Source organism: Polyodon spathula, unplaced genomic scaffold (assembly GCF_017654505.1).
Source record: "Polyodon spathula isolate WHYD16114869_AA unplaced genomic scaffold, ASM1765450v1 scaffolds_1723, whole genome shotgun sequence".
NCBI classification, from domain to species: Eukaryota; Metazoa; Chordata; class Actinopteri; order Acipenseriformes; family Polyodontidae; genus Polyodon; species Polyodon spathula.
Genome location: NW_024473199.1, coordinates 106,531 through 122,349, shown reverse-complemented (window position 1 = coordinate 122,349; position 15,819 = coordinate 106,531). Strand labels below are relative to the sequence as shown.

The window sequence follows — 15,819 nt, the reverse complement described above, 5'->3', positions numbered from 1 at the left end:
GAGTTGTTTGTAATGAATTGGTGGTTCCACTGGCTAAAGAAAGGGGCTTGTTGCTGGTTCCCAGTTCAATCCCAGCTCAGCCGCTGGCTCACTGCGTGCGTGGGACCCTGAGCAAGTCACTTCACCTCCTTGTGCTCCGTCCTTCAGATGAGCCATAAAACAAACGAGGTCCTATTGGAAGAGACTCTGCAGCAGCAGCAGCGGTTGTTGATGAAGCAGAGTTCACCCTCCTAGTCTCTGCAAGTCTCTGGATAAAAAGCCTCTGCTGAATGACTCATTTAAAAATAAGAATTAATCTCATTGAACTGAATGGAGGGACGAGGGCTGGAACCGACCGCTGAAGCTAAAAGACGAACGCCTTACCGTTCCGCTAGAGAGAGTCAGCTCTGCCGTGGAGAGAGAGAGAGGTCACCACTATTATTATTGACTCAGCATGACAGAAACCTGTAATGAGATTTCAAAATAACAAGATTGACATGTATGGGATGTTTTTAAAGTATATTCAAATGTTATTGATTACAAATGTTATTGACTACTGAGTGTGTCTTGAAGGCTTGACTCAAATACTGCTCCTCGTTTCTTGTTGTCTGCCATGGATATGTGAGACACAGGCTAGATCAACCAGGGTCTTTGCAGAAGTGAGAAACAGCGCCCTCTAGTGATCTGCCGCTTTGTCTCGTGTTTCCTTTAGTTTTGCTGGCATTTCACTAGCGCTGCACTAGAGGGCGCTAGTGCTTACTAATCTAAAGACACTGGCTGATGTAGCCTCCCTCTGCTCTGTGCTGGTGGAGCAGAGAAAGAGAAAGGGAGGCTCTTACGCTCTCTGAACAGCCTCCCTCTGCTGTTTTTTTCCCCCGCACTGTTTTAGTCTGTGTTACCTATAAAGGCAAATAGACTTCACTCAATGTTTCTGGGTGGCTGCAGCAGAAGGCTGAATTCTCTCCTGTGTTATAATGCAGCCTTGTTTACTGAGTCTATTAATTACCCATCAGACAGATTCAGAGGCTGTTGTCAGGGCAACCGAGCGCGGTTCTAGATATATAAGTGACGGGGCAGTCAGAGAGGGCTCAATAAAACAGACACGCATCTGACACATAGGTGGGAATGCAAGTCTGAAAATAAACTTCAAAGTAAAACCACAGGGCTGGAAAAACGTTTTACCTGCTGAAGAGCTTCAGATGAAGAGCTTCCCCTTGTCTTCTTCTGCCTTTTGTAATGTAATGGATCACCGTGGGTCTGGACCAGGTACCCGATTCTGAATGATTCAGCTGAGGCACTGTCCTTGCACTATTGCACTGCCAACACTGCAGATATAACTCACTGTGATTCTAACTGGCTGCATCCTAGTTCATATTGGATTCTAGCAGCGTTATTATTATACACGGCATCCTAGTTCATATTGGATTCTAGCAGTGTTATTATTATACACGGCATCCTAGTTCATATTGGATTCTAGCAGTGTTATTATTATACACAGCATCCTAGTTCATATTGTATTCTAGCAGTGTTATTATTATACACGGCATCCTAGTTCATATTGGATTCTAGCAGTGTTATTATTATACACAGCATCCTAGTTCATATTGTATTCTAGCAGTGTTATTATTATACACGGCATCCTAGTTCATATTGTATTCTAGCAGTGTTATTATTATACACGGCATCCTAGTTCATATTGGATTCTAGCAGTGTTATTATTATACACGGCATCCTAGTTCATATTGGATTCTAGCAGTGTTATTATTATACACAGCATCCTAGTTCATATTGGATTCTAGCAGTGTTATTATTATACACGGCATCCTAGTTCATATTGGATTCTAGCAGTGTTATTATTATACACGGCATCCTAGTTCATATTGTATTCTAGCAGTGTTATTATTATACACGGCATCCTAGTTCATATTGTATTCTAGCAGTGTTATTATTATACACGGCATCCTAGTTCATATTGTATTCTAGCAGTGTTATTATTATACACGGCATCCTAGTTCATATTGTATTCTAGCAGTGTTATTATTATACACACCTAGTTCATATTGTATTCTAGCAGTGTTATTATTATACACGGCATCCTAGTTCATATTGGATTCTAGCAGTGTTATTATTATACACAGCATCCCAGTTCATATTGCTAGCAGTGTTATTATTATACACGGCATCCTAGTTCATATTGTATTCTAGCAGTGTTATTATTATACACGGCATCCTAGTTCATATTGTATTCTAGCAGTGTTATTATTATACACGGCATCCTAGTTCATATTGGATTCTAGCAGTGTTATTATTATACACGGCATCCTAGTTCATATTGGATTCTAGCAGTGTTATTATTATACACGGCATCCTAGTTCATATTGGATTCTAGCAGTGTTATTATTATACACGGCATCCTAGTTCATATTCATATTGGCATCCTCATATTGCTAGCAGTTTATTATTATACACGGCATCCTAGTTCATATTGGATTCTAGCAGTGTTATTATTATACACGGCATCCTAGTTCATATTGTATTCTAGCAGTGTTATTATTATACACGGCATCCTAGTTCATATTGGATTCTAGCAGCGTTATTATTATACACGTCCTAGTTCATATTGGATTCTAGCAGTGTTATTATTATACACGGCATCCTAGGCTAGCAGTGTTATTATTATACACGGCATCCTAGTTCATATTGGATTCTAGCAGTGTTATTATTTGCACTGGCTGCAAACTGCACTGTGTTTAAATATGAAGCTTTGTCGAGCCTCTGCCTGTGTGAAACAGCGCCGTGCCGTGGTCAGTTTCTGCCACTGCAAGAACCACCAACAGGGCTCGGGTGCTGTGCCTTGCTGGACCCGGAGAGCCGTCTTTAACCGGTTCTGAAAAGCAGATGTAGTCTTTCTCTATGATGTCACTCCGCCCTCTGGATCGCCGGCGCCCCCTAGCGGCAGAGGCAAAGCAAACCGAGGCAGTGCGTCTTTCATCTAAGGTAAATTCCTCCGGTTGAGCCGGCCAGGGACCCTAGTCTGGATCGGGGGGCATCCTCGATAGCAAGAAAGCATACAATATAATTAATCACTGCACAGCTACTAAGAGCCATCTCGCTGCCCTTTACCCTGAAAAGTCAAAAGTCCAAATACTCGTGTTGTTTTGTTTCAGGGTTAATGGATTTTTTTGTATTATTATTTTTTGATGGTTGGGTGCCATGATGTCACAAACCGTGAAATTATGATGTCATCGCGGATAAGACCGACGCTGGAACTCGTCACCCAACATTCTGTTGCCAAACGTTCCATCCCAGCTTGCGTGCGGGGGGGGGGGGGGGGGGGGGGGGGGTGCAGGCTAAACAAACTGGACTGTCATCAAGTCCTGCTTGATAAAAAATAAAAAATAAAGACGCAAAGCAACTGGGTGTAGAACAGAACGCAATCCACCTCGAGTGGGGATCGATTTAAACTCGATAGTTGGCTCAGGTTTTGTTTGGCTTTGTGGACAAACCCGCCTCCCCTTTAAAAAACGACCTTCCCTTTAACACCCCCCCCCCCCCCCCCTCTGGTCCTTTCGAAATCCAAACTAGGGATGCGTGGATGATGTCAGCGTCCCCGGTTGGATTCTGGGAGTGTCCCAGCACAGCCATTTTCAGTCTTTATACTGGTGCCAGTAGCGATACACTGCAGGCATCGCGGATACAGTGAATACGAGAGCCGTGCAGAATGGAGATCTGGAGGCTACAGTGCGATAGCGCGGGTGTTCACTGATACAGTTCATCAAAATAACCGAATAATCAGAGAACCGGGCGCCGTTTATCGGCCACTCCAAGCTGCGCCCTTATCCGAATTTGAGCAGGGGAAGCCAGCTTTGTGTTGTTTTGTTTTTTTTTTGGTTCACCTGGCGAATTTGCAAACACAAATCAAGCTAAAGTGCCACCCGTCTGGGCTTTGGAATAAAGCGTATCAAGACAGCATCGCTCCACGCTGCCTGCGCGTATTAACGAATAGATTATTCCCACATCATCAGAGAGACCTGCGCGCCGGGATCTGGCACAGCTGGATAAAGCGAGGTAGATATATGTATATATATACAGGGAGTGATTCATATCACCTGTTTAGGGTTATTTGCTACCAGATGGCGCAATATGTGAATATATTTTTTTTAAATGTATTTTACCGGTAGTGATTGAAAATCGTGTTTACTAATAAAGTATATATTCCACCCGATGCCAATAAGATTTCAATGAAATATGCAATATGATCAACTCTGTTTTGCCAAATTTTAATTCAGTTTTATTTATCATAACTTTTCTAATTGTTATATCTATATAATTATGTGTTTGTGTCTCTAATGCATAAACTAAATCTACCGGTAGCGGTTTGGGATGTCAAACGGGCCGCGTCATAACTAACGTGCATTTCATATTGCATTTTTCTATAATAAATATCATTATGATGACTTAGTGACGCAGTGAAAGGGCAAAGTAAGTATGTTTAGCTTAATTTAAAAAAAAAAAAGCTTACAGTAAATTGCAGCAGTATTAATAACAGTCTGATGAATTCAATGAAAAGATACACGTGATGCAATATTACCGCGAAATTAGTTATTGTAATTTATATAAGACGCATATCGTGTGTAATGTCATGTTGTGATTAATACCAGGTCGCTATCAATAAGGACACGCGTTAAAAGTGCCCAGGTGCATGACGCTTTCATGTTTATAATGATGCTGAATGTCCTTGTTCTTCTCCCAGCTTGACTTTATTATTGCACGAGTGCGCCTGCGCAAAACTATCAATAATCTAACCGAAGCAAAGCAACGGATCGAAGTTTGCAGGCGATTTCGAAAGACCGAGCGCCCGCTGCGTTTATTCACACCGTCAGTGTGACCTATTTCTCGTGTTTGCGTATTTATTTATTTATCTATGTATTTGTTTGTTTGTTTTCTCTGCGTTCCCTGCACGTTTTTTTTTTTTTTTTTTTTGAGTGTTGCTGATGGCAGTCCCGTTTGGTGCTGCATTGCAGTCTGTTCAGTGAACGGGAGATTTGAGCCCCCCCCCCCCACCACCCCCACAGGCGTGAGTTCATGTTGCGTCATTTGCAAGACGGGATGAGTGGAGAATGTTGAGGCAGGGTAAATGTGTATCGCTGCTCAAATCCACAGTTTCTGCATTGGAGGATTTATCCTTGAATTTAGCTTTGCTGTCCCTTACTGGTATTATTCATTTATCTCCCCTCCCTCATCTCTGTAGTGGCGTCTTTCCGATTCCTGATCCTCACACCCCCGTGCCATGTCCACGATGGTTTACCCTCGCGAGGAGAAGCTGGACAGGCTCACTCAGGATGAGATCGTGTTAAACACCAAGGCTGTGATCCAGGGGCTGGAGACCCTGAAGAACGAGCACAACTCCATCCTGAGCACCCTGCTGAGCAGCGTGCAGAGCCTGGAGAAAGAGAGGGGGAGCCAGGAGGCCAGCAGTGTGCAGGAGAAGACAGGGCTGCTGCGCAAGAGCCTGGATTCCATCGAGCTGGGGCTGGGGGAGGCACAGGTACTGGGAGAGACTGGACTCCATGGAGCTGGAGCTGGGGCTGGGGGAGGCACAGGTACTGGGGAGAGACTGGACTCCATGGAGCTGGGGCTGGGGGAGGCACAGGTACTGGGGAGACTGACTGGGGGAGGCACAGGTACTGGGGAGAGACTGGACTCCATGGAGCTGGGGCTGGGGGAGGCACAGGTACTGGGGAGAGACTGGACTCCATGGAGCTGGGGCTGGGGGAGGCACAGGTACTGGGGAGAGACTGAACTCCATGGAGCTGGGGCTGGGGGAGGCACAGGTACTGGGAGAGACTGGACTCCATGGAGCTGGGGCTGGGGGAGGCACAGGTACTGGGGAGAGACTGAACTCCATGGAGCTGGGGCTGGGTGTTTTCGCTGGATTTTAAGCAGATCTTCGCTCCCCTCTCTGGCGCAGGTGATCGTCGCTCTGTCCAGCCACCTCAGCGCTGTGGAGTCGGAGAAGCAGAAGCTGCGTGCCCAGGTGAGGAGGCTGGTGCAGGAGAACCAGTGGCTGCGGGATGAGCTGGCAAACACCCAGCAGAAACTGCAGAGGAGCGAGCAGAGCGTGGCCCAGCTGGAGGAGGAGAAGAAGCACCTGGAGTTCATGAACCAGATCAAGAAGTTCGACGACGATGCCTCCTCCCCTTCCGTGAGTCTCGGACAGGCTGCGGGCGATTACGATGGCATTGTGGGATTTGTAGTTCGTTTGCATTACAATGGCATTGTGGGGTTTGTAGTTCGTTTGCATTACAATGGCATTGTGGGGTTTGTGGTTTGTTGCCATTACAATGGCATTGTGGGGTTTGTAGATCATTGCCATTACAATGGCATTATGGGATTTGTAGTTCCATGCCATTACAGTGACATTGTGGGATTTGTAGTTCCATGCCATTACAATTGCATTGTGTGGTTTGTAGTTCGTTGGCCTTACAATGTCATTGTGGACATTTGTCTACAAGCAATAAAAGTTCTATAGTGCATTTCTGGTTTCATTAGGTAATGCTGGTGCTTGACAAGGTGTGGTCTAGCCTGTGTAATAAAAACTGTCAGGCTGCTGCTGGTAAATCTACATTTTAGCAGAGCTAATAAAATATTTCCAGTGATCTCATATTATGTCCTGTCAAGGAATTTGGTCGAGTCGTGCTCAGTCATTCCGCTCTGCTCCTGTAGATGGCAATGTTTTAATATTACTCCCCCCCCCAGTACAAGTGTAATCCATGGCTTTTGATCCCATGTTTCCTCTCAGGATGAGAAGAGTGCTGAGACCTCCAAGGACAGTCTGGACGACCTTTTCCCCAATGATGATGACCAAGGGCAGGGTAGGTGTTCTCAATCTGGGCTGGAAAGAAGACTCCTGTCGCACAGCAGTGTCGCCCAGTCCAGGTTTCACTACTAGCGTGATCTGGAGTCTCATTCCCATGCCAGCACAGTGTGTGTGTGTGTGTGTGTGTGTGTGTGGAGCTCTGATCTCCTGACAGTCTCTCTCCCTCTCTCTCTCTCTCTCAGCCCAGCAGCACAGCAGTGGCGAGGCCGCTGCCCAGCACGGCGGGTATGAGATCCCGGCTCGGCTCCGCACCCTCCACAACCTGGTGATCCAGTACGCCTCCCAGGGGCGCTACGAGGTAGCCGTGCCGCTCTGCAAGCAGGCCCTGGAGGACCTGGAGAAGACCTCGGGCCACGACCATCCCGACGTGGCCACCATGCTCAACATCCTGGCCCTCGTCTACAGGTCAGGGTCCGCTTACAGGTGTTATAGGGTGCCAGGTTAGTGTTTAAATGCAGGGTAATTATTTAAATAGATCTGTAACTTTCCGTATGTACTGCATTCGCCTGATCTATGCAGCGTGTTATGTAGTTTGGTCCACTCTTTGTTCAACTTCTCAGTTTTTCAGTGTCTAGGGGGGAAAGTTACGAAGCGGGGTGCAATTCAATATGTTGACGTGACAATATTAGACAGCTTTCGTTCGACTTTAGGAAGCGGTAGTGGTTTATTCTACTACAGGGGGATGCAAAACCTCTGGCCAGAGCTGCGTGGCCACAGACCCGACCAACGCCTGCCTTTCTTCCTTCTGATAGGGACCAGAACAAGTACAAGGAGGCGGCCCACTTGCTCAACGATGCTCTCGCGATCCGAGAGAAGACGCTGGGAAGGGACCATCCTGCGGTGAGGAGAGACGAGCGAGCGCACGCGTGTGTGTGTGTGTGTGTGTGTGTGTGTGTGTGTGTGTGTGTGTGTGTGATGAGTGAATAATAACTGGTGAGCAAACTTTTTATTTCTTTTTTTCAACGGGCTCGTCCAGTTGGGGAGGGGAGGGAGGGAGTGGAATTGCTACCTGGAGATTCTAAAACAAGTATAGCGTGAGATCACGTGTGATAAATGAGAAGTGAATGTCCACCCACACCTTGGGTTGATCGTTTTCAGCGCGGCTCTGCTTGTGTGATTTCAGGTAGCGGCCACTCTGAATAACCTGGCAGTGCTCTACGGCAAGCGAGGGAAATACAAGGAAGCCGAACCGTTGTGCAAGAGAGCCCTGGAGATCAGGGAGAAGGTAGGACCCACACCAGGGGCAGCCTGGTCCCTTCACCCCCATTCCTAGCACTGTATCAGGGGGCGGGAGGCTGGGGAAAGGGGGTAAGCTCTTCTGTTACTGTCTTTGTGCATTTTTCAAAGAGTAGCGGGGTTCCGAAAGATATAGCATGACACGTCCCCACGTGCTAGTACAATTTAAATAACGTACCTGTGATTTTTTTTTTTTCTTTTCATTGTTAACATCCTGACAACTTTTTACACTGATAACTTGAAGTCTTTTTCAAAGCTCTTTTCAAAATGCCCGCTCTAGTGCACTGGGGTTTGAGATCCTGTCCTCTGAATCAAAAAATAAAAACCTCTAACAGCAGCACTCTGGTTTTATTGTTCCATACCACATCGTGGATCATTCATGGCTTTTCTTTTTCCTGTAGGGGTGCACCAAGTTTTATAACAGGGGGGGGATCCCAGCTAGAAGGCTATTTATTTCTGTTCTGTTTTGCAGAATGGCTGGGTCTGCTTGGAGTGTTTTAATAGACACTGTGTCTGCTAGTGATGCTCAAATCGTGTTGAATTAAAACATATTAAACAATGTCTTGGAAATTTCAGAGATGGGTGGGGAGGATAAGACGTTTGCCGTTGACTTGATCAAGCGTCTGCTAGTATCAGTTGTGATGTGGCGAGTCTCGTTCCAAATCAGCTAATGGAATTCCTCGGAAATGGCGGCATTTTCAGACTCCCGCGGAACTCGCCGTGTTCCACAGATTCTCCGTATTCCGCAGCCTCGTCGTCATCAGGGACACAAACGGACCGCTGAAGGCACCTGAAATATGTCACTGTAGCTGTTCTAGTTTTGCTCCAGTTAAGGGCTGTCTCCTTCGAAATCGAGGAGCTGATTAAAGACTGGAGTTGAGGCTTTTGAAAATGTGGTCTCATGTCCTGTGCGGTGCTTCGGAAGGTTCTGCTGGCAAACTGACACGTTCAATTGGAAGCACTTCAACCATGAACAGTGTGTGAAAACGTGCCTGTTTGTGTGGCAGGTTCTGGGGAAGTACCACCCCGATGTAGCCAAGCAGCTGAACAACCTGGCTCTGCTGTGTCAGAACCAGGGCAAGTACGAGGAGGTGGAGTATTACTATCGCCGGGCCCTGGAGATCTACGAGTCCAAACTGGGATCGGACGACCCCAACGTGGCCAAAACCAAGAACAACCTGGTGAGACCCCGCTGGGACCCGGCCCGCTGTTTTTAAACCCCTTTAATATCTGGCTTGAGAATTCACCCTATGTTCTCTGTGTGCGTTTCCAGGCCACCTGTTATCTGAAGCAAGGCAAATTCAAGGATGCCGAAGCTCTGTATAAAGAGATCCTGACCCGCGCTCACGAGAAGGAGTTCGGATCAGTCAACAGTAAGGCCTGGTTCTGTCTCCACCGCTTTCATCAAGGAGGTCCAGGGTGATGGTTTCTAACGAGCAGTAGAAAGAACCAATCTCTTATCTGCAGTGCAAGGGTTAGAAACTCCCACCAGAACTCTCCTCAATGAAGTCTGTTATTATTATTATTATTATTATTATTGAAATGATCAGGAGCCAGGAGTTTGAGCAGGGTTAGAAACTCACACTAGCCCTGCTGCTGCTGCTGCACCCAGTCCTGGGGTTCAGAGCCCCCCTCAATGAAGTCTAGTATTATTATTATTAATATTGCAATGATCAGGAGCCAGGAGTTTGAGCAGGGTTAGAAACTCACACTAGCCCTGCTGCTGCTGCACCCAGTCCTGGGGTTCAGAGCCCCCCTCAATGAAGTCTAGTATTATTATTATTAATATTGCAATGATCAGGAGCCAGGAGTTTCAGCTAGTCATGCTTCAAGGTTTTACTGTAAATATTCATGTTTTGTTTTTCCTCTCCTCCTCCTCTTCTCAGGTGACAATAAACCCATCTGGATGCATGCAGAGGAGAGGGAAGAAAGCAAGGTAAAAGAACCGGACTGTCAATGAAGTGCGTCGCCGCGGCTGTGATGCAGGGAGGAGCCGGTGCTCTGTTCTCATGTCTGTGTGTGTTTTTTTCTGTTTAGGATAAGCGCAGAGACACTGGTGTCTATGGGGAGTATGGAAGCTGGCACAAGGCCTGCAAAGTGGACAGGTAGAGCAAGATTTCATATCTATAGCCGTGTGCAAATGCATTGATAAACAAATCAAAACTACAGAAGCAATGGGGTGCTCTGATACAGAAGCAATGGGGTGCTCTGATAGAAGCAATGGGGCGCTCTGATACAGAAGCAATGGGGTGTTCTGATACAGAAGCAATGGGGTGCTCTGATACAGAAGCAATGGGGTGTTCTGATACAGAAGCAATGGGGTGCTCTGATAGAAGCAATGGGGCGCTCTGATACAGAAGCAATGGGGTGCTCTGATAGAAGCAATGGGGCGCTCTGATACAGAAGCAATGGGGTGTTCTAATTCATAACAAGGTTTTCATTTATTTATTTTGTCTCAAATTTGAACGGTGCATCTTTTTTCAATTTGCCAGCCCTACAGTCAATACCACTCTGAAAAGCTTGGGGGCGCTATACCGGCGCCAGGGCAAACTGGAAGCAGCAGAGACTCTGGAGGAGTGCGCCACAAAAACCCGTAAACAGGTAGCATTGAGAGCTCTGGTTACAACTGAGGGACTGGGAGGGAGGGAAGCAGTGTGGAGCTGAGGAGGGACTGGGAGGGAGGGAAGCAGTGTGGCTCTAGTGGAGCCGAGGAGGGACTGGGAGGGAGGGAAGCAGTGTGGCTCTAGTCTAGGAGACTGTACGAGTTGACAAAGCCGTTTTTAGTAAGCGCAGTGTAAGAAATTAGAACCAGGGGATACACAGGCAGGAGAGTTCTTTACACAGAGTGGTGAGGACCAAGGGTTAACAAGCCACGTTGTTGACTCTGAATCGCTGAGATCCTTTTAAGACTTGACAAAGTTTTGAGATGTCAGCTGCTCAGAACTGGACCAGTGCTTGCGGGCTGGACGGCCTCCCCCGAGCTCGTCGGTTTTGACTCCGGTCTGCCGTGATTGAGCCCCTCCTCTCTCCCCAGGGAATGGACGCCATCAACCAGACCAGGGTAGTGGAGCTGCTGAAAGACGGGGCCCCAGCAGGGGGGGAGCGACGGCAGAGCAGGGAGGGGCTGAACGGGCCTGGGGGGTCCAGAGGGGAGAACCAGACCGACGGGGAGGAGGGGGCCGAATGGAATGGGGTGAGGATCACTATAATGAAGAGCGACAGCGGCCAGCATGAAGAGAATCAGTGCGTTTTTCATTCTCCAATATACTTTCAAAATTCCACGTGTGACTGATTTCCATTTTCTCTCTTTCTCCCCTTCTCTTCTACCCCTCTTTTTCTCTCCCCTTTTGCCTCTCTCTTTCCCCCCTCTCCCCTCTTTCTCTTACCCCTCTCTCTCTTTCTCACCCTGTTCTCCCCCTCTTTCTCCCCTCTCTCTTCCATCCCCTCTTTCTCCCCCCTTGCTCTTTCTCTCTCTTTCTCCCCTGCTCTTTCTCTCTCCCCCCTCTTTCTCCCCCTGCTGTTTCTCTCTCTCTTCAACCCCTGCTTTCTCCCCCCTCGCTCTCCTCTCCCCGCAGGACGGCAGCGGTGTCCTGCGCAGGAGTGGTTCCTTCGGTAAGATCCGGGATGCTCTGCGCCGGAGCAGTGAGATGCTTGTGAAGAAGCTCCAGGGGAGCTCACCGCAGGAGCCTCGCAACCCAGGGTGAGAGCACCTCGGCTGGGCAGGAGGCCGAGAGGCTGAGGGAACGCGGAGCTGCTGTGTGGCTTGGAAATTCAGGAGACGAGGTTTCAGGGCACGCCGGGGGAGGCTTTGGGCTTGATACAGTGACTGCAAACTAGGTCTCCTAGAACCGGGCTTAAAATCAAGTCCCTTAACCTCCTTGTGCTCCGTCCTTCGGACGAGATGTAAAACAAACGAGGTCCTATTGGAAGAGACTCTGCAGCAGCAGCAGCGGTTGTTGATGAAGCAGAGTTCACCCTCCTAGTCTCTAAGTATGCATGCTGAATGATTATTAATAATAATGATTGAGTCGGCAGCTGATTGGGATTGGGGTTCAATCCCTCCACCAACCTCCTTGTTTATTTTTTATCCTGCAGAATGAAGCGTGCCAACTCCCTTAACTTCCTCAATAAGAGCGTGGAAGACCCGATCCAGGTATGACCGCAGCTTTCGAAATCCTCCTAGAAACTCAACGAGTCGTTTTCGACCGGAAGTCTCTCGGTGGCGTCGATGCTGGAGCGAGACTCCTGGGCTTCTGTTACTGGGTGATGTGGACTCCAGTCCCAAGTGGGAAAGTGCGAAGGATGTCTGAACTGGTTTTGCAGGAGTCCGGCAGGGGAAATTCTCTCGCTGGCAGATTTCTAAAGATTTTTTTTTTGTCTTAAAAAAAATAATTTCAAATTCTACAAGCTGCGTTCTTTCAACAGCAAGGAAAATACTGCAAAATATTCTTTTTTTTTTTTTTTTTTTTTTTTTGGTGGGGTTGAAAAAGAGAGACAATCATATCTGACTGCCCTGATATATATATTTTTTAAAAAACAATTTTTCTTTCTCGTTCCAGCAGTCTGCCAGCAGCCTGTCGGAATCCAGGGGCCTGAGCGCCAGCAATGTAGACTTATCACGACGCAGCTCTCTGATTGGCTGAAGAGGCAAGGCCCTCCCCCGGGTGTCCCGAATCCCGCCTGATCGAAACGCCAACGTTCCCGTCTTCCTGGGGAAAATGAAAACAGAAAATTTACATGAACACTTTTTTTTTTTTTTATTATTTTTATTTAAAATGTCTTTTGCCTTTTTGACCCCCCAAAAAAGGGTTGTTTTTTTTTGCCATGATTTGCACAGCTCCTGAGACAACGATCTACTGTATTTAACAAGGTTTTACTAAAACAAAGGCAGAAAGCCAGAAACTCAATACAAATCAGCATGCTGCTTGAATTTATTAGACCAGAAGATTTTTTTTTTTGAGGGGTTGTTTTGTTGCGGTAGTGGCTCCTAGTGGTTGATTTGTGTATATTGCAGCGTGACTAGACGGCTCACTGAGCGCGCTCAGAACGAAGTCACCAAGTTGGCTGCTGTCAGCACAGATTAAAATAGGTTTTAAACACATTAGTTACTGCATGCAGTTAAAGACCTCTCTGTTTTCTAGCTGTCTTGTACTTTATTGGTCACTTGGAGAGAAATTGTCAACACCTTCTTTTCTGCCACTAACCAATCCAGTTGCTTCCCCCTGGTTGACTGACATGCTTTTCAGCCAGTAACATGCAGTTAGGAAAGGCAACAGACTGACAAGGCCTGCTGTGTTTATTTTTAGCTGATTTAAAAAAAAAAAAAAAAAAAAAAAAAAAAAAAAAAAAAGGTTTATATTTTGCAGTATGAATTTTTACAGGGATCTTCATATTATACAGCAATCTGTAAATTTCAGGGGAATTGTGAATCTATGATAACCGAGGAAAAAAAATATAGCCTTAGCTAGAACATGTGCATCTTTCAAAACTCCACGTTTTGAGAGCTATATACCAGAAACACCACACACACGCACACACACACACACACACACACAGAGGAAAAGGCATGAGCTAATGTGAGTGCTTCTCTCTTATAAATGTAATCACTATCTAGTCAAATTGCTCAAAACAAATAGAAAAATAACTGCTGTAGAATTGTGAAGAGTTTAGCGGTTAGAAATGCTGTCAGTAATTGTGACAGGCCGAACCTAGAAACAAAACGAGGTAGTGTGAGGTGATGGAAATGCTTACAAGCGAAGAATGGAACTGAGATATTTACAATGGAAGCTGCTTCACGTTTAATGCATCTGCCTTTGGACGTTTATTTGCAGAACATGTCTGTTGCCGTGTTATATTTTGTCCCATGTGTGTAGAATCAAAGGCGTGGAAACAAGACTCCTTTTACATAGCGGTTGCTTGATCCATTCCTGGTTTTGCTACGAATTTAATAATAAGACGCACCTGAGCTTGTTCCCTAGACACACTGGGGGCTGACCAAGCTGGTAGCAGTAAAACCTGGACTGGATCACACTGCTCTGCAATAGGAGCCTTACTTAACATATTCCCCCATGCAACACTGCCCCCTAGTGGGAGTTACCTCTTGATCGTCTCCAGCGGGGGTGGGAAATTCCGGTCCTGGGGGGCTGGTGTCCCGCCTGCTTTTTGTTCCAACTGTACCCTAGATTTGGGATACAGCTGGAACAAAGACCAGGGGAGACACCGGCCCTCCAGCATTGGAGTTCTGGTCTAGAGCTCTCTGTTCAGCGTTATGAGGTGTGATACAATATTAAAAGATGATGTAGTTTCTAGATGAGGCTCCCTTTCAGCAGTGGATGCAAAGGAAGCAGGAACTTGAAAACGCGCCTTCAGCACACGTGGAGGATAAGACAATAGACAAGCTCTGTGAATCCCAGGACAGCCATTAAAGAGGAATCCGCTTCTATAGTAAATAGTTCATTTTTGGACGTCGGTAAAACTCCCTTCAAAAGACTCTTGATTTTAAAATGCTAGTTCTTTAAAAAACGAGAGCAACTATGTTAATACAATGCTGATATTGAACCACGCGTGCAAATGAATTGTTTTCTGTATATATAGGTATAAATTATTATTATTATTATTTTGTTGTTGGTTTGTATATAGTTTGGCGTTTGTTTACAGTCGATATGTCTAGTTTAACACAGAATTTCTGCAAAATCAGATCTTCAAAACCAATTGCGTCTTTCCCACTAGTGTTTGATAACTGACAAAGGATTCTGTTACCCCCCCCCCCCAATCTGATTTTGCATAATTCCTGTAGAGGTGTAGCGACGCGCAGGCGCCAGTCACGATCACGTGGTTCCCGCATAATTTTAATAAATTGTTCAATAAATATACAGTTTGCAAATCGATCTGTTCATGTGTGGTTGTGTCTTGTTTACTGTGGCCTATTTTCGATTAAAAAAAAGAAAGAAAAACGAAAATGAATGAATGTTTTGTAAGAGATAGTCGGCACGAGTATCTCATGTTGTTTGTTTGTTTGTTTTAAAACCTGTAGAGACCCGGGTTCAAATCTGTCTCAAAAAATGACCCATTGAGACGCGTTGAGATCACCCTTAGTGTAGTTCCGCATTTGTAAGCAACAGCACCATCTAGCGCACAGCAAGAGTATTGTCAGAAAAAAAAGTAAAAGAATATTTAAAATTATGTTAATACGCGATTGTTGACGTCACACACATATACGGCGGGAAACGAGAACCGAAGGCTGCTGGACGCAGTTTACCCTATATATATATATATATATATATATATATATATATATATATATATATATATATATATATAATTTCAGTAATTGTATCAACCATCATAAAAAAGCAATAACTATGCATAACAAAATACATATTATTAGATATTATAAATTACTATTTATAACAAAATACATATTTTAAATTTAAAGTTGTTTTTGTTTGTTTTAAATACAGCTGTTTGCTGTCAGTGAGCGGGCGCTACAGCTCAAGCATTTATTTTTCTGTCGGAGCGGTTGATTCAGTTTGCACTGTCCTTAACAACGCCACAGGGTGCATTGCAACAAAGCGTGGTCGCTAAAGATTCACACTGTTGGACCCCGGTGTTAACCAAACCCTGCATTATATATTAACTGTGTTTAGTGATTAATCATTTAAAATAAAAAAAAATAAAAAAAGAAAGACTACAATTCCCAGCATGCCTCTCTGCGCTGGAAGGCC

General features: G+C 45.7%; 1 protein-coding gene across 3 annotated transcripts; it reads left to right on the top strand.

Moving 5' to 3' along the window:
• Positions 1-3,604: 3,604 nt before the first annotated feature.
• klc2 (kinesin light chain 2) lies at positions 3,605-14,982 on the top strand. Of its 3 annotated transcripts, none has more exons than XM_041243334.1 (16): positions 3,605-4,047; positions 5,231-5,527; positions 5,951-6,184; positions 6,782-6,854; positions 7,042-7,264; positions 7,612-7,699; positions 7,983-8,084; positions 9,103-9,276; positions 9,369-9,468; positions 9,982-10,031; positions 10,133-10,200; positions 10,588-10,696; positions 11,130-11,288; positions 11,671-11,795; positions 12,191-12,248; positions 12,658-14,982. In XM_041243334.1, exons 2-16 carry the CDS (start codon positions 5,270-5,272, stop codon positions 12,736-12,738), a joined length of 1,902 nt encoding a protein of 633 aa, XP_041099268.1. In that variant the 5' UTR covers positions 3,605-4,047; positions 5,231-5,269; the 3' UTR covers positions 12,739-14,982. The 3 variants fall into 3 exon arrangements, with proteins under 3 accessions (XP_041099268.1, XP_041099267.1, XP_041099269.1); XM_041243333.1 differs by having other exon boundaries at positions 12,655-14,982; XM_041243335.1 differs by lacking the exons at positions 3,605-4,047; positions 5,231-5,527 and adding an exon at positions 5,833-5,862 and having other exon boundaries at positions 12,655-14,982.
• The last annotated feature ends 837 nt before the right edge of the window (positions 14,983-15,819 follow it).